Below are 26,578 nucleotides of genomic sequence, written 5' to 3'. Positions count from 1 at the left end.
CTTGTACATGGACTTTTTAGGCATTGAAGATCTACATCTCATGGATGTCCCCATCTTTTATTCCCTATGTTTTTTTAAAAAAACTTTGCTTTTTATATTGTTTCTCCCTCTAAAAATGCCAGTGAAACTCTTAAAAATATATCTCTTTCCTTTTGGATTAAAAGGGCATTGATTTTGCTATAATAACTATTCTGATAAATCTTATTTTAAAATTCCCAATGAATATAATTTATTAAAATGTCAGGGTAAGACTTGTATTACATATGAAGATACACTCCCTATGTGGGTGCATTGCCACCCAGTGATTAACATTTGTGCAGGATTTCATATAATGGAGGGAGTGTATATATTTATATAGATTACACTACAGATACATCACTCCAAAGTGAATGACGGGTTTGTGATGGCACTGGTGGCAAATTCCTGCTCTTCCTCATGTACTTATGATCTGCATGAGAAGGAAAAGACAGGGCAACAGTTGAATACCATTTTTTTAAAAAAAGAAATGACTCTGCAAAACATGAAAGCACTATGCCCAGAGAAACCACATGGTTTCACAAGTTACACAAAAAATCACGGACAACACGTAGAAATAGTCACATTGATTCCAAGGTTCCCGTTATCTGCAAATAGATGTGCTATGGCAGTGTCAAACACAAGACAGTCACTGTTCATGATAGCTGCTGCCACCCCATCATGGATGGATCGTGGTGTTGCTTCCCATGTCAACCTCCGTCTGTTGCCATTCAGTTCTAGCCTGTATGCAAAGTTCTCTGCTTGTTTGCGAGTGCCAATGAGCAAGACGATGGCAAAAAACTGTTGATGGCCCTCATACTTCTCCTGTTTCTCCAGAACCAGCATGAAGTGATGGCCGAAGCATGACTGCATCATCACCCAATCAACAGCTCCCGGCAAGTTAATGTCTGTGGCGAGGAAGACAATGTCTTCTCCTTGAAGAGTCGTAATACTCTTGTGAGCATGCATTAGATGAGACATCACAGCTTCCAGGGAGCCCTGCCATTTGCATGATGCTCCTGGACATGGGCAGGAGTAAGGGCGATACTCACAAATGTCTTCATGATCTGGCTTTTCTGTATGATGGAGTGTCAGGGAACAGCCTGTGGTGGCATACTGAAAAGATGAAAGATCATTAAGTTAAATTGTTTATTTTCTATTTGATTCAAGCTCTCACATGTTCTGCAAAATCATTCTACTTCCTTCTATTGTACAGCCTAACATCATCTAATTTGATTAGTAAGAGCTCTCCAGAGCCATAGATGGAGATCTTTCTCATCATTTGGTGCCCAAATGTTTAACCAGACTGAATTAAAACTATTTGCATTCAAAGCTTATGCCTCCTGACATAGAAATAGAATAACAGAGTTGGAAGGGACCTTGGAGGTCTTCTAATCCAATCCCCTGCTTAGGCAGGAAACCTTACACCACTTCAGACAAATGGTTATCCAACATTTATATATCAAAACTCTATGTCTTAATTTTGGTGGACACTGGATAAAGGAAACAAATTCTCCTGATCAGTAACATAGAAACCTGGATTACAGCAGGACATATCATTAGTTCCCCTAGGACTTTGGTAAGCAGATATTCCCAGTTCTGTGTCATGAGATAGCAATAAGCAATAGCACTTAGACTTATATACCTCTTCATAGTGCTTTACATCTAAGTGGTTTACAAAATCAGCATATTGCCCCCAACAATCTGGATCTTCATTTTACCGACCTTGAAAGGATAGCTGAGTCAACCTTGAGCTTGGTGAGATTTGAACTGCCAAATTGCAATCAGCCAGCAGTCAGCAGAAATAGCCCTGCAGTACTGCATTCTAACCACTGCGCCACCACGGCTCTTATGGTAGGTTTAGAACCAGGGACTTTCTGCATGGAAATGTTTTTGTTTAATTACATCTCTAAGATGCCACATATATGCAACTATAATGCTCTGCGGTTAAGAGTTTTGTCTCAGTAAGATGATTAATCCTTTCGGGGCGGGGGGAATTCAACCTCCTATTGGTTTTTGAAAGCTGCATTATTAGGCCCTTCAGATATTAGGATACATCTGAGTATTTGTAAGTAGTTTAATTGCATGAGTTTTCTGATGGTTTTATTCTTTGAGATAAGATTCAACAAGTGTAATGACAAGCACACTTCATCTTTAAACACTATTCCACAGAAATGCAGTTCCTGCTGTGTCAGTATGGGTTACATATGGTCTCTTAAATTCAACTCCTATTCATTTCAGAATCTGGCTTTTTACAAGCTTGCTATATTGTTTTGTTTGAGAAGAAATGCTGAATCTTTTTTATCGCTCACTCCCACCCTTTAACAATATTTTTTAACTGTTTGCAATAACAACAAAATAATAAATCCCAGAATCAAAATAGGCATAATATAAATTTGCTAAGGTTGCTCAGATTTCAACAAGAGATCTCGTTTTCTTACCACTGCATGCTGTCCGGAAGAATTTACCTAAATGATGATGTCACCGCATTTTACTTCCCCCTTCCTTTCTCTTTTTTCCCCTGCCAATCTATACTTCAATTTCAAAGTACTCTGCTATTGACACAGGTCACTTTACTGAGAATTGCAAGTACATTTTTTCCGCAGTATCTCTGGGTAAATGGTGGTGGTTGCAGCAAAGTTCTAAATCTTTGCAGTCCGAATAAAACTCAGAAAACAAAGCATACATAAATAAGTGCCTTGGTTTTTGTTATTCAATCCAATGCAATCCTGTTTCCCCACCGTTTAGGGCATGCATAAAAGTTTTTTTTAAAATTAACCAGAGAATTGTAGTCTCTGTTATTGACATTTCAACACAAATTTCAACCCTTGCCTCCCCAGTTCTCTCCTCCATCAGATTTAGCATGCTCTCTGATTTACAGAACCCTTGAAGAATGAGCAGGACTCACTCTCTGCTTAGATTTTTGTTGTTTGATGCCAGGTCTCCACACTCATATTTCATATCACCTAATAACATACAACAGTAGGAGTGGAACAGATAGGATGGCTGAACAACATGACGTGGAGAAGCATAAGAATCTGCTTTTTACAGATTATGAGTTCGTTTAGGCCAGGAAGGACTATTTTTGCAAGGAGATGAGAAAAACAATGGAAGTATGCTGCTTGGACCGTCTTTCATATACTGTACTTGACATGCCTCTAGTCCAGTGTTTTCTCAACCAAAGCAACTTTAAGACGTGTGGATTTCAGCTTCCGGAATTTCCCAGCTAGCATGAGCAAGAAGTCTGCATATCTTGTCAAGGTTGAGAAACACTGATCTAGTTTAACTTCAGAACGCAGTTCTCAGAGAGTCTCTATTCATAAAAAAGGAGGCCATGTGGTGAAAGTAGGAGAACATATGAGAAAACCTGGATTCAGCTTCACTCTTGAGATTTTTCAGCCCAGCTTCTCTCAAGCACAGTTGTTATGCAAGGAAATTTGGAGAAGGGAAGCTATGTATCCCTTTTAAGTCCTCAAGGAAAATGGAATGTGTGTGTGTTATATACATATCTAATATTCCTTCTTTCTCCTATCTTTCCCATAACAACAACCCTATGAGGTCGGTTAAACTGAGACAGAGTGACTGATCATGATTTAGCTCCCTGAATAAGTCATCCAAAAGTTATTTAAATTAACACCTACCTACATTTAAAGATTCCAAAAATCAGAAAGGGGTTGCATATCCATTGCTTACGATACTTGAATTATTAGAATTGTTTCTTATAATACAATGAATCATTTTCTATTTATGTTTAAAGGACGTTTTAAGTTTGTGAATCAGATAAACAACGTAAGTTTATTTATTGGTCTGGAATATTACCTCTAACCACAAATTCAGTTTAAACTGTTTCCAGTAGATCATCACTGATAATGTACAAGTTGCAAGTCCTATTACTTGCATATCAAAATGGAACAGCTTATGTCCGAGCAAGGGCCATTAGCAGGCACGGGGCCACTGCAACATTTATAGAAGGACAGAAAGGCTGTGGAGGGGGAAATCAAGGCAACCTAATGTAAGTTAAGAAGACAGTCTGGTCTACTGGTTAAGGCGCCTGGTTAAAAACCAGGAGATTGTGAGTTTTAGTTCCACTTTAGACATTGAACCAGCTTCATGACTTTGGGTCAGTCATTCTCTCTCATTTCCACTCACTTCCCAGGGTGGTTGTTGTGGGGGAAATAGAACAAGGAAAGAGTATTAGTTATGTTCATTGCTTTGGGTTGTTTATAAAAACAATATAGGCAAGATATAAATAAATCAATAAATATAGATAGATCAATACATATATATAGAGACCGACCATTGGCTGTAGTGACTGTCTTATGGGACAATGGGAAACCATGAGAGGATGGAATGCACTGGAATTCCAAACAGAAGTTTTCTCTGCTAACACTTCTTTTGACTGACACAGCTTGTACATTTATTCATTTACCATCAAGGGTTTTCAAGCGGAACTTATTTTTACCCAGCAGTTATCATTCTATCCTGGATTAACACTTTACCTTGTATAATTGCACTGAGGCATTTCCCATGGCATTTTGCTGTTTGAATGCTGCATTCATAATTGGGCTACCTATGAAGTCTGATCAGATTTGCTGAGGTTGCTAAGTGAGATATTACCAAGCCCAACGGAAAAGCTAGAGCTAAGTCAACAAAAAGGTATGAAGCATTTTTGTTTCCTGACAGTATTGGGAGCTGCCTAGTGCTGTGCTAATAATATGTTCTCTGCAAGAGGGAAGGCTGGTGCCTTTTTATTCCCTGGTCATTTGCAGCAATCTTTTTGGGCTGGGAACAAGGTGAACAGATGGGACATTTACTGGAGTGATCTGTAACCCCTGAATAACTCTTGGCTGGCAGCTCTTTGATCTACTGCAACACTGTTGCAGAAAATAGCCAAAATATTTTGAATTTTACATAAATATTGATCAAATGAGAGACAGAGAGAAAGAAAGGGAGAGAGGGAGGGAGGGGGGAAAGGGAGGGAGGGGAGACAAAGAGAGAGAAAGGGAGGGAGAGGAGAGAAAGGGAGAGAGGGGAGAGAGGGAGAGAGAGAAAAGGAGCGGGAAAGGGAGAGAGGGGAGAGAGGGGAGAGAGAGAAAGGGAGAGGGAAAGGGAGAGAGGGAGAGAGAGAGAGAAAGCAAGGGAAAGGGAGAGAGGGGAGAGAGAGAGAGGGAGAGAGCAAAGGAGGGGAGAGAGGGGGGAAAGGGAGGGAGGGGAGACAAAGAGAGAAAGGGAGGGAGAGGAGAGAGAGAGAAAGAGAGAGGGAAAGGGAAAGAGGGGGGAGAGAGAGAGAGAGAGAGAGGGAAAGGGAGGCACTTCTATTAACTGGTACTTGAGGAATTCTGGACTACTGCAATTGCTCAGTGCATGGATGAGCTACTTAAATTATTAAGTTTCCAGGTTCCACCACAAAACCGCGGTAGACAAAAGCGCGCTCGATGAAAGCGCGTACGTGACGTCATCACAGCACGACGAAAACATCGCGCTGAGCGGTAAATTTAAAATTAAAGCGAAAACCTTACACTAACCCCCCCAAACCTAACCCTAACCCTAACCCTAACCCTAACCCTTAACTTAACCCTAAACCTAACCCTAAACCTAACCCTTAACCTAACGCTAAACCTAACGCTAACCCTTAACCTAACGCTAAACCTAACCCTAACGCTAACCCTAACCCTAACGCTTAACGTAACCCTAACCCTAACCCTAACCCTTAACCTAACCCTAACCCTAAACCTAACCCTTACCTTTATGTGAACCGGCTTGCTTTAATTTTATTTTAATTTCAATTTAATTTATTTTTAATTTTTTTCGTCGTACTGCTGATGACGTCAGGTACGCGCTTTCGTCGAGCGCACTTTTGTCTACCGCGGTTTTGACGGGTCACAAGTTTCCAGGCCTCATGGTTACAATGAAAGAAATTAGCATTTCTGTAAGAGGCATGAAAGATGCTGAAAATTGCTCTTAGTACTCATTTCTTTGCCTGGTGTCCATTTACTTTAGTTTCTCCCTCAGCACTACTGCAGCTTCTTTGAATTGAAAGATGATGATTCAAACTATGCAGGCAAAGACTTTTTAAAAATAAATATATATGCATAAATATTGTATTGCCAGAGTACTTCAGTTTCCTTGGAATGCAAATACTTTTAGCATAAAGCGTACATAACTTGGATTATAAATCTGACCCATATACTACATATACAGTATATGATGACTGTGTCTTAATCCCAGTAAGAATGTTTAGGTTTTATTGCTCAGGCTATGAAGTTTGTGTACGTACCTCTGTAATCCCAAGAAGAGAGAAAACTAGGAATATATCTGAGCATAGCTGAAGGCAGAGTGCTGCAGTTGTCTAACTCTCCTAATGGTCATTATTGACAGACACTTTTATATTCATTGTTTTTAATAACTTGTACCTGAATGATCTGTCTTGATTTGCCTCTTATTGGTTCTTTCTGACAGCTAAAAAACATGGGGGTGATTATTACATGACTCATCTGACTAGAAAGTTGTTCTAGAAGGGAATGTCTAGACACCTCCTCCCTGTAAAAAGAGGACATTTTAGGCCATATTTGTCTCAATAATAAATTTGAATGTTTTAGTCAATTCTTTTGAAATATGGGAGCAGGAAGTAAATACGGTAGCAGGTATATGTATCCTGCAGGACAGGTGGGCAGTAATGGTCACCAAGACCTACCTGCAGCTCTCACATTTCTCCTAGACCAGGTCTGTGGTCTGACTCACTTTACCACCCATTTTGAGACAGCTGCAAAATTAAGCATTTAAAAAAGCAAATAAAATCTTCGACATTCTTCCTGAAACATTAGCCATACTTGCCTTATGGTCCACATCTCCCCTCTCTAAGAATATCACGAGAAATCTTTGTCAGTAAAAAGTTGCCTGGCCCTGTCAGCCTTGACAAGTTGTAGAAATGACTCATTAATGCAGATCTTTCACAAGTCAAATCCTGGTTAGGATTTTCAGGTTATAACTGATTCTGAAGCTTTATCTTTTTCAAATCTATGATATTCGGGAATAATGGCTAGTATGAGTTTGATCCATTAATAGCTACATATTCCTAGAGAAGTTTGAATTATGATGCTTTGCAACCTTCCTCAGTCTGATGCGCTCCTTCCCCAACTGAGAGCTTCTATTTCATCTCTTCCTTTTTGAAGTTTTTTTTTTTTCCTAGAGAGAAAAATGGTGCTGGGAAATCAGGAGGATTACAAATGAAAGAGAGTGCAACAAATCAAAAGGCAGGTCTATGAAATTTCAGAACAGCCTCACTCAAAACACTTTTGATGTTTCTAGTGACAACTTCTTCCCAGGATTCCTGTGGTTGGATAGGATGAGAATTCCAGACTCCAACATGTGGAGGGTATCAGACGGAGGACAACTCCTTTCTAAATTTGTAATTGAATGACTACCTGTTAACACACACACACACACACACACACACAGGGTGGGATTCAAATTTTTTTACTGCCAGTTCTGTGGGTGTGGCTTGGTGGGCGTAGCAGGGGAAGGATACTGTAAAATCTTCATTCCCACCCCACTCCGGAGAAAGGCTACTGCAAAATCCCCATTTTCTCCTGATCAGCTGGGACTCGGGAGGCAGAGAGTAGATGGGGCAGGGCCAGTCAGAGGTGGTATTTACCGCTTCTCCGAACTACTCAAAATTTCTGTTACTGGTTCTTTAGAACTAGTCAGAACCTGCTGAATACCACCTCTGACATACATGGGAAAAGTATGGGTATGTATGGGGAAAAGTGCCTAAAATGTATCTTCTGAGCATTTGTCAAAGAGAAAGGATTATTTGCATACATTCAAACAAATCAAATATTTATTACTGTTCAATAATATAGACTGGAAGGCGGTTGGTTTTCTTCTAGGGCAACATGCAAGCAGCAGTTGAAAAGACAACTTTAAAATACTTGAGTGTGTCATTCCTGCATTAAAAAGGGTTGGACTAAGTGATCCCTCCCCTCTGATTGCTTACAATTCTACAGTACTATTATATATTTTGTGGAGGGGCTGGGAGGGTGTGAAGACACACTGACACAGCAAAATGGTGTGACCCAGCATCCAGCCAATTTTGCTGAGGGTGCTGGGACATGCATCCTGGAAATGATGTCTCTTGAGCATCTTCTAAGTCTAGATGCTGTAAACTAGTGTTTCTCAACCTCAGCAGTTCATCTTCAGCAGAATTCGAGAGTTGAAGTCCATACATCTTAAAAAGTTGCTGAGATTGAGAAATACTGTTCCAAACTCTTCTGAAGTGCTCCATTCAGATTACAGTTATGATCTATTGTCCACAGGCAAATGTAAAAGCCATGGGTGAAAAAACCCATTTAAATAGACCAAGAAATATAAAGTTGTGTACCACCCAGAAATCAATGGATCATTAGGGTTTATGTAAGTTATACCTAAATCCTTGAAATTTGAATACAGAAAGCTGACATTCGTAATGTTTTAATCTATTCAGCCATTGTCCCTTCCAATTATTTCACATTTTATTTGAGACTGCTAACCCCTCCCCCCACCTCACCTCCCACAATCATGGTTAGCCACAGTCTCAGCAGCTGAACAGGTTGGCACATGCTGTGTTAGTCACAGAGTTAATTGTTTGCTTATATTATTATTTCTGAATTAGCGAATTATAACAGTGCAGATTAGATATACAATCAGAAATAGAACTTTTGAAACATGGTGATTGTATTCTGCAATTAACCTATTAAGATTAAGACTGTATTAGGTTTGGTCCAGGCAAGTAGACAATTTGCATTTGGATGCAAATTTTTAATTTATGAGGAAAAAGAAACTGGAGTATCATTTGCTCTCTTTGATAGTGGAAGAATTGCGAAAACTGAACAAATGTGAAATGTATTTGATTTACAGCAGGGTTAGTAACCTTTGCAAAAGCCAGGAATCAATGTTACAGCAATCACATGAAATCTCATCAGAAATCTAATCTTCTAGTATTACAAAAGAACTCAAATGCCCAGTATTTTAATGTTAAACTTAATTTTCATTTGATTTTCAGAAGCCACAAACATCATGTTTCCAACCCATCTTTTATTGTGTATTGGGGCACAGTTTCAGATTTAAGGATGTAAGCAACCTTCTTGGTTTCCATCTAACCTCGAGTAGGCAATCTAGTGCTCTAGTCCATAAGCACAAGCCAATGATCAAGGAAATATGGGAGCAACAAATATTTCGGGATCTGCCTTGATCTTAACTGCTTTCTGTATATCAAATGAGAAAAAAAGAATTTCAAGGACAGTAAGTCAGAAAAGTATGAACCCAGAAATCTTGTACATGTGGCATTTTTTTGATAATACTGTAGCCTTGCCAGAAAGAATGAAGGTATTTTTTATTACCAGGCCCAATCATGAAAAGGAAAACAACTATATACAATTTGAGAATACACTAAGATCTCATTGATTAAATCACCTACTTCTGTTATTGGGTCTGAACGAAGCTTTATAGCTTGAGCACTGAATTTAGACACAGGTGATTTCCTAATGTTTTAGGAAAAATTCTGGACACTTTGTTTGCTAGAAGAGAATCTCATGGAAGAGAATATTTATTTATTTATTTATTTATCTATTTATCTATTTATTTATTTATTTAATACATAGTTTAGAATTGAACAGTGGTGCTGTGTGAGCTTGATCGTTTGCTTCCAAATACTTTATTACCCAACTAGATAACATCATCAGCGCATGTGAGGGTAGTGTTTGCTCCCTGTTTATATACAGTAGCTTGCTGTGCCAGTTTTGGTGGGATGTGATTTTTTCCTTGGTAGTCCCTTGATTAGGGTATTGTTCTCTGCTTGATTATTCGTCTGATATTAATCTCTGCTTATCTAGGAGTAGGCTGCTGGAGTAGATGTCTTCTGGATTTTTATTTTCCTTCTTAGCTTTTTTATTGTGTCTTTTGAATGTGGTGTAAGTGTAGTTTATCTCCATATGTTTATTGATGACTGCTTTGTTTGAATAGCATTTTTAGATTTCGCTTGGTCTAGGATGCTCACAGTTTCCCAGCTGGAACCAATCTAAGTCTGACCACGTGTTTGTTGTCAGATAAAAAAGTTTGCATTGTGTCTTCAGATTGCTAGATGATGTTCATGGAAGTGCTCTGCTAGTATTCTGCCTGTCTGTCCTAAACAGTGTCTGTTATAGTCATTACACTGTAAATTGTGGATGACTCATGTTTTTGTTTTCTTCTTGAGCTACTGAGTCTTTTGGTTTACTGAATGTTTTGGGCATTATATGCCTCAGATTCTCACTTTAGGACAGGTTATCTTTATTATTCAGATATGGACAAAGGACAGAAGTCTGTTGCTGCTCCCAGAAGAAACAATCCAAAAAGGAACCCTCTCTGTAAAATTCTGTGATTAAATTCCCCATCCATATTTTCAGAAGCCTCTATCCCAGTTCAGATATCCAGGGAAGTGGGGCTGTCTTGATCCCAAGTGCTACGAAAACTTTAAAAGCTTAGCTTCTGCTTGTAGCAAGAACAAAGCTGCAGGCAGATGAAGAGGCTGTTAATCCACAATAGATAAGAACAATCTGCAGTTCGATCTGCTGAACCAGGCATCTTAGAGAGGAGGGAAAAGACAAAGGAAAGCGAAGGATGTGTGCATCACGTCAGCAAAAAAGCTTGCCTAGTAATGCAGCAGTGCCATCTGCACAATGCAGGTGTTCATACAGCTGAGCAGTTTACTTAATACTTTCACCTGAAGGCCAGGTGTGCATAAATCAGAGTTGGGTGAGGAACAAAAATCAATAATACCTGTGGCAGCTTGCTGAATTGTAGATCTCTAGGCTTATAATTTCTAAAATGAGTAGAATTCCTAAGATGAATTCCAGGCTTGTTTGTTTTTTGTTAAAATCACTAGTTTTATAACAATTCGTTTATTCATTTACTACATTTTCTTCTTCTTTTCTCTTTAAAATGTCAGATGGGCAACTATTTCCTGAGACAGGCGGCAAGCTGAGCCGGGATGCACATCCAAGTTTATAATGATCCTTGTCAATGAGCAATGAAAATGACAACCCAAGAACACTAAATCAATCCTGTACTAAAGCTGAAATCCTATATAAGTATGGGGTTCACTCATCAAATTAACCACAGCTTAAGATGCCTAGTATGCATGCAAAATATTTGACTGGCAGATCACAACGGCTGATTTTCCACACTATGCCAAAAGCAAAGAAGTCTCATTAGACTTTGTTTGATGTCTGAACCCCTCCAAGCTTCTCCTTGAAGAGGAAAGAGGTCTACCAGGAATGGACAGGAAAGGTATTAAAAGTGCTGAAGTAGCAAGCACCACAAGTGAATCAGAAAATGACAGAACAAGCAAGCAAGATTGCAAAATCATGGGCAGGGTTGCTCTTCTCCTACTTGAGATCAAACAAATGGATAGCCTTGACTTGTGGGAAAACAACTGAGGAAAAACTCGGGGGGAAAAACCAAATTTAAAAGAGTAAAAACTCTGTAGCAGGGGTCTCCAACCTTGGAAACTTTAAAACTTATGGACGACAACTCCCAGAATTCCTCAGCCAGCTTTATTTAAAATTTGAATAATTTATTTAATGTATATTAAATACAGAAAAATCATGTGAAAATACAGATTTCATCCACTGCGGCCAAAGTCTACTGAAAGAAAGTTTGTAAAAGGAAGGATGTAATGTTTACTATATTGCATTTCTATCTCATGGAGTTTGAGTTATCTAATCTCTTTTCTTCCTTTCCTTTTATTTTATAATATTCCCTTGAGAGAGTATTATAGAAATGGCAACTGAACCAAGGGCAACAAATGAGCTCAATTCATTAATGGCTCGACAAATAGTTTGAAATGGGGCTTTCCAACATCTTATCTAACATTTTCATTGATTCGAAGATAATCCTTCTACAACAGGGGTGTCAAACTCAATTTCATTGAGGGCCACATCAGGGTGGTGTTTGACTAAGGGGGTCAGGATGGACATGGCCAGCTTGACATCACTCACGTCGGGGCCACCTGTGGTGGCCCGAGCACTCTGCCAGCAAAAACCGGCTCCCAAGCTCTGTTTTTTGTTGCAATGGCCTCCTGAAGCCCTCTGCCCGTGAAAACTGAGCTCAGGAGTGCTGCATGCAGTCCTCCCAACCTCCGTTTTTGCTGTCAGAGGCACTAAAGGTTGGTCCTTCACTGTTTTCAGAGTGGCCCTACTGGCCAGATCTAAGCACTCAGTGGGCCAGATTTTGTTACCCCTGTTCTACAACATCGTGATAGACAGGGTCTCCCTGGAGCTCCACAAGAGATTTCAATTAACACAAGCAAGCACCACATGATGCTTTTATCTGTATTATCTTCTGCTTTTTCAAACAGTGATGCTAAAGTAATAATATTGTAGTATGATACAGTCCTCTGGTATCTTCAAGCCAGTGGTGGGTTGCAGGCGCTGCGCCCCGGTATAGACGTACTGGAGCCTGCCCGGAGAACCAGATACCATTCCAGTATGGTGCTCTGGAGGGCCCTCCCAAGCTCCTTACTGGTCTTTTAAGTCTTTGGCGCTTCTGTGCATGTGCACAGCGCATACAGCGCCTGCGCGATGTTCCGGTGAGCAGCTAGAACGTCACAGAGGCTTGTGGCGGCGCTAAGATGCATGTGCACGCTAAGATGCATGTGCGCACTGCGCATGTCCATGTGGATGCCGCTGGGTCCATTCCAACCATACCGGTTGGAACAGGATCCAAAACCCACCACTGCTTCAGGCCTCTGTATGTGTCTACCGAGACCTTTGCCTGCCCATTAAACTATGTTAGTCTGGTCTTTTAATATTAAAAAAAGTGGAAAGCTACCCAAAGCAGCAGGTTCCATTATTGTTCAATGTTGTGTCTGAGAAGAATTGAATGGACAAAGGGTCGAGCTCTCTTGGAGAAATACTGTAACTTCTTTGGGAACCAGAGTCATGCAGCCCTAATAGGAAGCAACAGCTGAGCTGGTAGTGGGTCAACCATATAGAACTTATAATGTCACAGTCTGTCTTCTGTGCCATGTTCAGATTTTCCTTCTTTTCTTTTCTTTATTTATTATCTCTACTCTAAGGTACTCTGGGCAGCTTACAGTTCTTGATTTCCTTTCTTAGATTTCTAAGCTCTGTTGATATAGATCCCTTCTTTTCTCTAATGACTCCTTAAAACTTGTTTGTGCATAGCAGCCCAGCTGCATGACTAGGTTATATCACCTGTTTAACCTAGCTACTGAATTAACCTTTACTTAAACTAACCAAACAGGCTAGATTTCTGCAACAAGTGCTAAGCCATAAAAAGGCTAACATGCTAATCAAATGTCATATATATTATACAACTGCATCTCTAATTGTTTAGCTGACCTGAATAAATGCGTTTATCTCGGGTGTAAAACATAGCAATAGTACATAATATCTTACTGGATGGGGTAAATACTGCTTCAGAAGTATTATGGTAAGGTTTTGTAACTGGTTATGTGTTCTATAGCTGTACAACCCCTTCCCCAGTAATATTTACAAAGCCAATCTGAATCTATTCTTAAAATAATAAATTAGCCAAAAAATGTGACTGGCTCTTGCCATGCCCACACTGCTTGTTACAATCTAGTCCAAATATTACAAAGATACATAGAGCAGCCAAAATCCTACCCTTGTGAATAAGAAACTCAAATCCGTTCATAAATTATCCATTAAATGCACCAACAATATAACCAGGATCAATAGCTGCTCTGCCCCATCTGATTTATCAACAACATTTGTGGAAAAGCAAGCTTTTTCTGGTCTCTTTTATCTTGCTCTTCTTCATATTTGATCTTTACAAAACAGCTTTTGATTCAGTTAGACAAAAGCTATTCAGGGACAGAACAAGAGCAAAAAGGATCTATTGGTCCATTTTAATTAACATTATTTTTAGATGAAGAACAAAGATGAATTAATCTGGATAGATGCCCTGATTTTAAGACCAGAAAGGAGAACTGCTGAATTAAATTAAGAGAAGATGCTTTAATAAATCCAAAACTAAGGAAGATTAGTAGGTTGAAAAAACATTCAATGAAGTTAAGATCCATATTTCTGATGTTGACATTTCCTGAACTTCCGTTTACATCAGGACTTGATAAAGACTTTGGATGTGGCCTGTAAAATCTAGGTATGGTTGGATATGAAGAAAGATGAACAGAAAACTCTTATATCATGGAGAGCTGGTAGCCCAGACTAGAAAAGGTCAACACAATTAATTCCTACCTACTAGTACTATAAGCCATTAGGATTTCTTCTCTAAATAAGCCAACCATTTAATAGTATCCCTTCCCTTCCCTCCTCTCCTTGAATCAGGCAAATGAAGACTCAATCATGCAGGCCAAAAATATTTAAAAAGGCCTTCAGGCATATTTTAAAGGAACTTGGAAATAGCAAAGCATTAGAATAGGCTGCTATTGACAGAGACCTATGGTGTCCAATGATATACTCATTCTACAGTATAGAATGGTAAGGCACTGATAAGAAAGAAAAACCAAAGAAAATTTAACACAGGCAAATGCAACATTTCTCACTTGGAAGATGCTTGGCTTGATAACAGTACTGAAAACAAGCTTGGAATAGTAGTTGATCATAAACAAAATATGAACTTGAAGACTGATGTGGCTGCAATTAAAGCAAGCACAGTTAGCCCTAGGCTTACAAACATATTTAGTGATAGTTCAAAATTACAATGTGCTGATTTTTAAAAAATTTATGATGAGTCCTCGCACTTATAACTGTCACAACATCCCCATGGTCACATGATCAAAATCCAGGACCCTGGCAACCAACATGTATTTATCACAGCTACAGCATCCTGGGGCCATGAGATTGCCATTTGCAAATTTACTTCCAACTTCTGACAAGCACTCAATGGGGGAAACTGGGTCTGCTTTATGATTGTGTGATTCACAGTGATGACAGTTTAAAACAGTGGTGGTCAACCTGGTCCCTACCGCCCACTACTGGGCGTTCCAGCTTTCATGGTGGGCGGTAGGGGTTTTGTGCGATACTGAAGCACTTTCCTTTTTTAAAAAATTTAATTGACTTTAAAAAAAAAAATTCATAGCATTATTTAAACATTTTCATTAGGTTTTCATAAAATCACCATTACTGTGGAACCGGTGGGCGGTTAGAAAATTTTACTACTAACAAAGATACAAAAGTGGGCGGTAGGTATAAAAAGCTTGACTACCCCTGATTTAAAAAGTTATAAAATTGGGTGCAATTCACTGAACAACCATCTCAGTGACAGCCGGTCTGGTTCTAATTATGGTCATAATTTGCTTCCTTGCTTCCACATGAGGCCTATAAAAGTGCCATATTCATAATAAATCAGCATTTATCTGAGATAAATATAACTAATTAAATCAATTCAATTTAGGAGATGATTGAGTTTAGGTTTTCTGGATTCATCTCAACTTCTCCCAAAATTGATTTTCATGATCTAGTATCCTCCTAGAACTCTTATACAAATTGAATAAGAAAGCAAAACTGCCTTCAAGAGAAGCTTGTCAGTTGTTGATTTCAGGAACAAAATCATGCAGTTTTCTTAGCCACTATAGCGAAGTGGTGTACTAGTTCTACATTTGGAATGTTTTTTAACTTCTAGCCTAGGAGTTCCCAATAGTTTTCAATCCATGTAGTAAATCAATCCAAGTCTATTTAGCTTTTTGAGACCAGCCACAGTCAATTTGATTCTAACAACTAGCTGGGACAAATCTCAAGATAGCTAAGTTGACTGATAATATAAAAGTTTAATGTATTGCGATCACTATAAATCAGTTTAAAAGATAGATGGGTTGACCAACACAATTTTGACATCAGTTATCTGCTCTAATTATATTATGCATGAACTGCATTTTTCCCATGATATTCTTCTCAAGCAGGAAAAACTAGTACTTCTAATAATGTGCTATGATTTCCCCGCTTTCCTTGGAGGCTATTAACTCTTTGAAGCAATGACATTATACTAAATAACAGTAACATGAGCCTACTGCTGTGACTTTTGTTTTTGGCAACACACCTATGTTAAAAGGGAAGAATAACTCTCATTCTTTCAAACAGGTGGGCTTAAATGGGCAACTGACAAAGGCAAATAAATAGTACTGATTTTTCTTGGTCAATAGAACAAATACAATATCTTCTTTAATACTCACAAATATCTCTGAAAGACACAAAAAGTTGTATTAGCTGTATGTCTACAGGGGATTGGTTTCCTTATTAAGTCAAATCAGTAAAAGTGAACTCTGCCTTCCTTGCACCACCTGCTCTGCAATTGATACTGCCCACTTCAGAAATGATTTTCAGAGGTTTTAATAGTACACCTGAATACACAAAGTGTACGAATGAAATAAGTGGATATAGTGATCAGAGCTGCAGTTCAAAATAAGTGAGCCTTATCTGAAATGTCTGATACAGTAAAACACTTCTGAGCAAATTACTGGAGAAAAGTAAAACCAGTAGTATGTACTCATTTGCCTTTAAGAGCCCAAGAAGTCAATTTATAGACACTTTCTGGTAACAGATTCCTGCCTTCCATTAAGGATTTCTTACCTAGAGTATTAACAAAATGAAATCATCTTAAAGTATGTTTTCGGTACATATTTAGTTTGAAGGTTCAGTGCTAATGATCGTGTTCCCATACAATTTGTGCTACTATACAGATTAACCTCCCTCCCTCTCTCTCTCTCTCTCTCTCTCTCTCTCTCTCTCTCTCTCTCCCCCTCCCCCTCCCTCCCTCTCTCTCTGTACTAGATGACCAGTAGGTTATCTAGTCCACCCCCACCCCCCTGCTCAAGCAGGACACCCTACCCCATTTCTGACAAATGTCAATCTCTTCTTGAAAGTCTCAAGTGATGAAGCTCCCATAACTTCCAAATGCAAGCTGTTCAATTGGTTGATTGCTCTCACTGTCAGAAAGTTCTTTACTTCTAGGTTGAATCTCTCCTTGGTCAGTTTCCATCCATTATTCCTTGTCTGTCCTTCAGGTGCTTTAGAAAATAGCTTTCTCTTCTCCTCTCTGTGGCAGCCCTTCAAATATTGGAACACTGCTATCATGTCTCCCCCAGTCCTTCTCTTCACTAGACTAGCCATGCCCTGTTTCTGTAACTGTTTTTCATATGTTTTAGTCTCCAGTCCCCTAATCATCGTGGTTGTGTCCAATCAATTGTGTTCATCCATGGAGTGTTCAAACTTGCAGGAGAAAAGAGAAACAGCTAAGATTTTCTTCCTGACTTCATTGGAAAAGTTTGACAGTGCTGCCCTTAATTGAGGCAGATATGAAAAAGAAAAAAAAATATTTTCACAGATACAGACAGGTCAGAAGGAAGTGCTATAGCCTTCTGGCTCATACCAGTCAAATTCTGAAGCAAATATAGTCAGGAAGAGAGATGACTCAAGAAGCAAGGCAGGAGTTTTAAAAATAACAGACCACAAGCAATATAGATTTTAAGCAGAGATGTAAGAATAGGAAATGCAAATAAGGGGGAAAAAGCCCTAAATGTGAAAGATGATGTATTTCTTCCCTTCCAACTTGGGAAACCACCTGTTCTAAGTCACAAAATTGCCAAAGACTAACCTATTCAACTCAGGAGAAACATCAGAAGCTTTGTGCAAAGATCAATGACACAATGGAAAACATAGTTGTTGGTCATTGGTGATAGACTGGGAGGGGTTAATATCAAGAGAGGATTTTTAAAAGGAAATTCACTATCATCACTACTATTGTTATTGCACTAATTCCTCTGACAACAATACTAAACAAATCAGACAATGTCTGTCAAACTTAAAAACATCTGGCAAGTATCTCACCTCCTTTATATGGATGATCTGAAGTTCAGTGGAAAAGCACCACCTGAAACAGAATAGTGGTTCCACACTGTCTATATATACAACCAAGATATTGCAATAGAGCTTGTCCTGAACAAATGTACCATCAATAGAGGAAAAATAGTAAAAGCTTAAGGAATCAAGATGCCCCATGGAAATAATATTAATAGTTACATTACTCATTACAAATAACTGAACATCATTTAATCTGACATCATCCAGTACACTGAAGTTGAGAAGAAGGTTAGAATACATCAGGAAGAGTGAAGTCTAAACCTGGTGGAGGAAATATCACCAAGACATTACACCTATTCCAGTCATTAGATATGCAGTTGGAATAATGAAATGCACTCAAGCATAATTAAAAGTTCTGGATAGAAATATTAGAAAAAATATATATAAAAAGCAATGTTTTACATTTACATTATAAAAAGCAAGTTTTACATTTAGGCAAGAAAAAAATCAAAGGTATAAGTACAGATTAGGTGAGACCTGGCTCAAAAACAGTATGCTGTGAGAGGGACCTTGGAGTCCTAGTAGATGATCACTTGAATATGAGCCAGCAGTGGGCAGCAGCATCCAAAAAAGCTAATACAATTCTGGGTTGTATAAACAGAGGCAACTGACCAATGGAACAGCTTGCCTTCAGAAATCATGGGCATTCCATCACTAGAGGTTTTTAAGAAGAGACTAGACAGTCACTTATCTGAAATGGTATAGGTTCTCCTGCTTGATCAGGAGGCTAGACAAGAAGACCTCCAAGGTACTGTGCTATGCTATGCTACGCTACACTACGCCCCGACAATGAATCATGCATTTCATCCATACAGTGATGTTGACAGACCCTGTTTAACAAGGAAAACAGTTGGGTGCAAAATGTTGCAAATGCACTACACAGTTGAAGAATAAAAAAGGATATTGGACCTAGTTAGCTGCAAGAAGATTATACAGACTGGTTACAAGCAATGGCATGATACAGTAGCAACAACAGTGCCATGAAATATCTGCAAGAAAGATCATTTGCCTGAAATCAAGAACTGGTGGGACCACAAAATGGACAAAGTAATAGAACATGTGCTCTGGGACATTAGAATTCAAACAAATAAGCACCTGCCACATAACATTCCTGGCTTAATAATTTTCAATAAGAAAGCCCAAAAAGTCTAGATAGTGGATTTGGCACCTGAAGAATAGAAGAAAAAGAACTGGAGAAGATAACAAAATACAAAAATCTGCAAATAGAAATAGAATGACCGAGACAAAAAAAAAATCCAATAGTAATAGGCACCTTGGGTGCAATCCCAAAACAACCGGAACATTACTTGACCACTATCCATATTGACAAAATCACTATCATTTCTTTGGAACAGCTTAAATCCTATGGAGATACAGTACCTTTAACACCATCAAACAACATCTGTCAATCATAAGTCCTTGGGAAGGATTTGACTGGTGGATAAAAATGCCAAATCAAGTCTAAACATCTTGCTGACTGTGTGACCAGATACAATAATAATAATTTCTCAGTCTTATTACCCAAGTTTGCTACAAAAGTTTTTTTTCAGAACTTCAGATGTAGAATATTCTCACCTAAAAAAACTATGACTGACACCAGTTTTGTTGTCTTCAGGTGACAATTATTTACCCCAAATGTACCCACTTTATTTCATTTCTGTAAACTGGTAAAAGTCCTTTTGGAAATCTTTTAAGTAAATAGTGTAAAATAAATTCACATGGATACTAATGTGTATGCCTGTCTTGATTTTAATATTTTCAATATGAGCAGGCTAAAAATACTATGAATAAAGTGAACTGATTTTGCCAATTTCCCAAATGATAACTGAACTTTAGTCTGGCTTATATCCATATTTACTCAGTGTTCAAAAGATTTATTCCCAGGTCATTGTGCATAATTTGTTTCTTTTGTTTCCCAGGTTTTCCAATTGAGCAACAGTTCATTTGAGCAACAGTTTATTAGCATATATTGAGCCTGAAACCAGTATTTATTAAACACTTTTTGAATGTGTGCTTGATTTTTAAATTATAAACACAGAAGCTTCTGCAGAATAAAAGGTCTCTAAAGTATAAATAGCAATGAAGATTTAAATTATTATAATTTTGCCTAAAGGTAAAATAAATTAGGTTCACTTTCCCCTTATAGTTACCTTCATCATGTTTCATTTGCAATATGCCAATCCAAACAGTGTGCATAAGATATCCATACTGGCTCGCATAAGTTCTATGAAGCTTATTTGCCATTTCATTTTGCCATGGAATCATAAAATGGGAAGAGAACTTCACATCATCAGGTCCAACCAGGAGTCAGAGCAGGAATCCAAAGTAAAGCACCCTGACCAATGGTTGTCTAGCTTTCACTTAAACACATCCAATGAAGCAGTAGAGCAGTGCAACATTGGGACCAATAAATCCACTTTTCTAGTCTCACTATTCTTATTCCATCTCACTGCTCTTATTGTTAGAGAAAGTTTTGTTCATATTCAATCAAAATCTGGCTTCCTGTAACTTACATCCATTATTCCATGTCCTGAACTCTTAATAAAAAGAGAACAGATCTTGATAGTCTACGTGACATCATCTGGCTGATATTTAATTTGAAATCAATTACTAATCAGCTTTTCACAAATGCTATTATTAAGCTACTACTCCCCATCATGTAGTTGTGCTTCAGATTTTTGTTTCCTACTGAAGAACTTTTCATGTTAAATGTTACTCTATTATTTTCTGATATTTCATTTCTGGCTTCTAAGGTATTAGCTAGGCCACTCAGTTTTGTATAATCAGTTAATTTGATAAGCGTTGCTCCACCTCTTCATCCATTACTAATAAAATACTGAAGAGTAGAAACCAAGGCCTGAATTTTGGGACGGCCCACTTGATATCACTCTTAATTTGATTAATGGGCTTTTTTAGTACAATGTTCAAGCCAGCTGAATGTCATACCATTAAGTCTTCATAGGGGTAATCTGATGATCAGAATGATGTGGTATACATTGTCAAATTTCTTGCTCAAGTATTTCCTCTTGGTGACAAAAGAGCTGATTAATGCCTGACAGGTCTTACTACATCCTTGATGGGTTGGGTAGCTTAATGGGAAAAAGTTCAATAGTTCAGAAGTAGCACATATACTTATATGAAAAATATTCCCAGTTCAATTTTGGAAATACACAAATTAAATAGAGCTGAGAAAAATCTGCAACTGAAACCATTGAGAAATACGGTTAATCAATGTAAGACAACTTTCCTCTGTCAATGTTCTCCATTTGATTTGGACCACAGCTGCCATCTTTCCTAACCACAATTCATGTTAAATTAATCTGATGGAAACTGTACTCTTCACTCTCTAAGACAAGCCACCTAATTAAGCCAATGGTCGGATTCAATATAAAATAGCCTGTTATGCTGAGCAGAACTACACATAAGTATCATACCATGGGTTCATCTAATCCAACATCCCAGGTATGATTGACAGAAAGTGTCCAGTTTAAGGTCTCACTCAGTCTTCTTGCCTAACATCTTCAGGAAACAATATGTTTCATCCTTGAACTAGAGAACCCAAATATGGAACCCGAAACGCTCCCCCCTTCCTAAATGAAAGAAAAACAATTATTGTATCTGATGTCTTCTCCTCCTTTAATTCATACCTGGGGATCAATAGGACAACACTACTTCTTCAACCTCAGCTTTCTTTTCTTCCTTGGAGCCTTTCCTCTGGATAACTTAAGTAGCATTTCCAATCTTGCTTTTATCAGCTGACCTAAAGTGTCTCAATGACACTTTAGAAGGTTTAGAGTGCATATTGATCAGCTTAAACCTAACTCTTGGGAGCAAAAGACACTTGAAACTGATACCAGGATATCAAGTTAAGAGTGGCTTCTTGAGATTAGTAGTGTTAAAAAGGGTCAAAAAAAAGCTCTCTCCCTTGCCAGCTGACATATCTTTTTCTTTTTAAATATTAGATCACTTAGATGCAGTACAGTAGCTGCTTCCCCCAGTAAAAGTATCATGAAAGCAGAAAAAGGTAAGGAGACATTTTAAAGATGAAGCAATAAATAGCACAGAAGGGATCCTAAGGGAATCAGTGTTATATTGTGGAATCCATGCTCACCATATCGACTAGCTATAATCTCTTTATTTAATAATGAACTTTGATGGTTGGGTGGCTATCATTTGAGAAGTAAAATGGGTTCCCCCACCAGAAAAAATATAAGGAGCAGTTAGTACATGTGCTATATGTCTACACATGTGCGTGCAGACATATACCTTGTTTCCCCCAAAATAAGACAAGGGTCTTATTTTCTTTTGATCCCCGAAATAAACACTTGGCCTTATTTTTAGGGAGGTCTCATTTTTGAGGTGTAGGAGGCGGCAAGCATGGTCACCTTATGGCTGCTGCTGTGTTGCAATATTTTTGAGGAGGGCTTATTTTTGGGAGAGGGCTTATTTTAGCACATGCGCTCAAAAGCCCGATTGGGCTTATTATCTGGGGATGTCTTATGAAACAGGGTAGCAATCAGTAAATAAAAAGATGCATATTTTAAAAACCTAAACTGATAATATCTGATAAAGATTTGGAAAAAGGATTCATAAGATGTAGGGAATATTAAATAGTCAACTAAAAGGAAGAGAGATCAAGAGAAGACTCCTTCAGGCCACAAACAGCTGAAAGCAACCTTCCTCAATCAAGACATCTTCAGATATAAATCACTATGCCCATTTTTTGGAGCTAACATGGCCAATGGATATACTCACACATGTATAGGTCACCAGGTGGATAGCAATTGCCTAAAAGAAGCATCCTGTAATGATATACTACATTATGCTACTAAATACTACAGCATAGAGGTTAGCATCATCCCAAGAGAGTCTGTAAAAGTGTCTAGTTAAATTACTGCAGGGCGTCCATTAACTATTATGCATACTAAACTGTTGTTATAGAAGCTTCTATAACTGCTGCTATTGAAGCTTTTATTTAACTTAATACAAAGTGGTGAGAACCTGCACTTTAGAACAGCTCCATTTATTCCTGTTTTACCAGTCATATGACTTTGTAGCTGTCAAAGAGTGATGCTCTCCAGATATTTAAGAATATTTCCTCCCCAATCTCCACTAACTGGGACATTTATTTCATGTTATTATTTAAAATGCTTTAGAGAAGTGGTCACCAACTGATGGTCTGTAGACCATTGGTGGTCCACGAGAAAAAGTTGGTGGTCTACAGAAAAATTATTTGCATTTTTTATATTGCACTAAATTAGGGATCCTCAAACTATGGACCCTGGGCTGGAGACATGCAATGAATGTTTGTATTGCAGCAGAGAGTCTCCCCCTTCGAGGTGTTTTGGTGCAGGTCGGAGGGGGGCAGAAATTTTGACTTGAGGTCTGTTTCAGCCTCCTGGTGCAGGGCTTTCGGCGAAGGCTGGGAGGAAGGGCTGCTGGTGGCGAAGAGCCAGAGGGCCTTGTTCCAGTGGGACTACATCATGCATGGAACTGGCCCAGTTCTAAGTGACACCAAGTTGGCCATACCCACCCAGTCACATGACCACCTAGCTACGCCCATCCAGTTGGTCATTAGGCAGATCATATTAGTGGTCCACGGGATTTAAAATTATGAATTTAGTGATCCCTGAGGTCCGAAAGGTTGGCGACCCCTGCTTTAGAGACTTTTCAGTGCTACAACTTCATCAAACAATGTATAAAAAAGAGTAATCTTGGACAATAGGCACAGTCACCAACATAAAGAAAGTTTTGAAAAACAAATTTAAATTTACTAGCCATCCATGAACTTCACTGGAGGAAGTTTTAAACATAAATATTTCTGCAGCACCCTTAACATTTCAACTGAAAAGAACAGACCACAGAGCCTTTTCAGTAATGGCTGCAACACTGTTTCTTGTCCATATTAATCTAACACATCTTAGTGATTAGCAGTCATAAAGTATCCTCTACACAATTCTGCAAGCATAGGCAAGATTATTAAAAAATTATTATACCTTACAAAAATTCCTGCCTGTAGTCATTTGGGATTGCTTTATTTACATTAGCACTTCTGAACTAGAATCAGTTGGTACGAAAACTTAATTGTTTCCCAATTTTTTGTAAGTTGCCAGCATCAAAAAAGTTGCACTTTGAAGTTACACAGGCACCACCTCTTAAATACTTTGCTATTGTCTAGTTTGTAATTAATGAAGATATTATCCAAGCCATGCTCAATTGTTTCACACAGAGCCACAACTGCTGTTCAAGCTGAAGCTTGCAAAAAAATATTTTCCAGCCACAGCAATTCTTTGTAGTGAGCCTACAAGCATTCAGTCTGATCTTTCCATGGCAATGCAACTCATCCTAGACTGATTTCATACCTTATCCAAATTAGCCAGATTTCCAATTCCCAGAGCTTCCTCTTTAATGGACTAGCAATGTTCATATTTTTTTCCCATTTTCCTTCTTGGTACCGATCCACAGGGTCTCTCGTTTAGGCTGAGAAGCTTTATTTCCATTTAATAAGAAATCTCACACTTCCTATTTATATTCCAGAGTGATTTACTATCGATTTGTAAGAACTATGGAGAACATTGGAGGGGGGGAATGATGAGAAAAACAGCCAATACCACCTTTTAACAATCAAATATTAAAAAAAAAGACTATGGTAGTAAACATATAAGTTTCTGGTTCTGCCCCGCCCCCTTTCCCCCAGAGTAACTCAGCTAGGGAGACAAGTTTGCTGTAAAGATCTATGGAAACAAGGTTAGTGATTACACAGCCAGCCTACCTATTTTTTTAAGTCCTCAAGACTACTGCATTTACATACATTTATTTCAATCTTTTTACAACAATCCTTTAGGGCAGCATTCTGTAACTTGATTATCCTTCCAACCTAAACAGGTTTGCAACTCCAGGAATCATTCGCTAACCATGGCCAAAGGCAGCACCAGTACAACTGAAGAGGATCTACTTGAGGACTTGCTGACCTAAGATACTACCTTTAAATAGCCTATAGAGCAAGTAGCAAGAGCTGAGACAGGAACATTGACTTGGTTACAATCCATGGTCCAGGTGAGGTTTATATTCGGTGCCTTCCTATCTCAACTTCAGTCTCTTCCCTAGAAAATGCAGTCGCAACCACTCTGTTCATTTCTCACTTCGGCAGATGGTTTGTGAGCAGAAATCTTGAACAGATCGTTTCGGGAAATGCTAATGCCCGGTCCAATAGGAAGAGTAAAGAGAACGCAATTCTTAACCGAAAGAGCGACTAGAATGGTTGTCAGAATGAATCCCAGGGCGTGTGTGTGTGTGTGCGTGTGCATACACACACGGTACACCTCACTTTCACGAGCGTGTTAGAGAGCGAGAGGTCCCCGTCCCCCCAGAACGGAAAACCCAAGACTTTTCTCATCAGAACTACAATTTCAAGGCGATCACCTGAAGTCTTCCCCAGAGGAAACGGGGGAATTTTTTAAAAATTATTGGAGAAGCAGTTGCGATTCCCTGCCGCAACCTCAAGGGCAGGTGCTCAGACCAACAGCGTCGGTCCCCGTCGCTCCATCCCGTTCTTCTCCCCGCCCACCTTCCTACCTTCCCGATGGCATTGCCCCACCGGCTTCTCCCACCCGCCTTACCTTGCAAGGGAAGAGGACCGCCGAGGCCACTTTCTCCATCGCTAAGTTCCTGATGCTGGGGGTCAAGGATCCCCGGCATGTGGGGCAGCAGCTCAGCTTCTGCCGGCATTGGTTGCAAACCAAGTGCCCGGCTTGGCACTGCAGGATCGGGGGCAGCACATAATCGAAGCACACCGGGCACTCGAAGAGCGAGGTCAGCTCGTGGTGCTGAGGCGACACCGCCCCCCCACTGCTTTCCCCAGCTCCAGGGCTCGAGATCACAGCGGCCGCGGCAGGGACCGCGGAAGAGCCGGCTCCGGCAGCGGAGATGGTGGCGGCCGCGGCGGCGGTGTTGGCGGCGGGAGCAGCAGCCGGCGATGGCGTGTGCTGCTGCTGCTGCTTGCCGCAAGGTTTGTTAGCACTGGGTCCGGCGGAGGACGGGCGGCTCATTTCGGTCGGAACAAACCATCGAACTGCGGACACCGAGCGGATCGCTCACCCAAGCCCCGCAGGGGGCTTAAAAACAACCACCCCCGTCTTCCTGGAGCCGCCGTTCCTCGGAGAACCGGCTCGGGGCCTCCGCCTTGGCGCCGCAGGAAACCGCGAACGTTCCAAAGTGTCTCAACGTTCCAAAAGAGAAGCCTCAACGTTCCACGGCGGGCCAGCTCGGCGCTCCGAGCCAAGTCCTTCGTCCCCCGAGCAGCCCTTTCCGCTCCTCCCCCCGGACAAACCGAGCGTGGTTCCTTCTCGGCTCCCCCCACCCACCCCTCCCCGGAACATTAATCTGACGCAAGGAAGAGACAGGGGGTGGTGTAGTCACAGGCTGCTCCCAAGTCGAGGTTGGCTCCTACTGAGCATGCCCTAAACCTTTGCGAATGGCAGGCGGAGACGGCAGTCGCTACCCTCTTTCGTTCGGTTTTTTTTTCTTTCTCTCTTTCCTCCCGCGGTTTTTCCCCGCGATCCAAACGGCGGCCGAGGAAGTAAGAGAGAAAGGGGGCAGAGGACGGCGGGAGAGGGATCGATGGGCAGGAGAGCTATCTTCCTCTATTGTTTCAAGCGTAGCGAAGACGGAATTGAGGTTCTCTG

At 39.7% G+C, this 26,578-nt stretch overlaps 1 protein-coding gene across 1 annotated transcript; it reads right to left on the bottom strand.

Annotated features, from left to right (window-relative positions):
* Positions 1–201: 201 nt before the first annotated feature.
* On the bottom strand, positions 202–26,204 carry SIAH2 (siah E3 ubiquitin protein ligase 2). Its single transcript, XM_014072485.2, has 2 exons — positions 25,514–26,204; positions 202–1,131 (listed from the first exon to the last, which is right to left on the bottom strand). Exons 1-2 carry the CDS (start codon positions 25,940–25,942, stop codon positions 574–576), a joined length of 987 nt encoding a protein of 328 aa, XP_013927960.2. The 5' UTR covers positions 25,943–26,204; the 3' UTR covers positions 202–573.
* Positions 26,205–26,578: the final 374 nt, after the last annotated feature.

Source organism: Thamnophis sirtalis, unplaced genomic scaffold (assembly GCF_051295495.1).
Source record: "Thamnophis sirtalis isolate CommonGarterSnake01/CBP01778 unplaced genomic scaffold, rThaSir2_p1.2 scaffold_11, whole genome shotgun sequence".
Lineage (NCBI taxonomy): Eukaryota > Metazoa > Chordata > Lepidosauria > Squamata > Natricidae > Thamnophis > Thamnophis sirtalis.
The sequence above is the reverse complement of the archived record's forward strand: the minus strand, read 5'-3'. Positions and strand labels throughout refer to the sequence as shown.

Excerpts from the sequence above, each read along its gene's own strand:
- SIAH2 (XM_014072485.2), bottom strand. The coding sequence starts at position 25,942 with ATGAGCCGCCCGTCCTCCGCCGGACCCAGTGCTAACAAACCTTGCGGC. Across the intron at positions 1,132-25,513 it reads CGGTCCTCTTCCCTTGCAAG|TATGCCACCACAGGCTGTTC; the intron begins GTAAGGCGGGTG and ends TCATCTTTTCAG.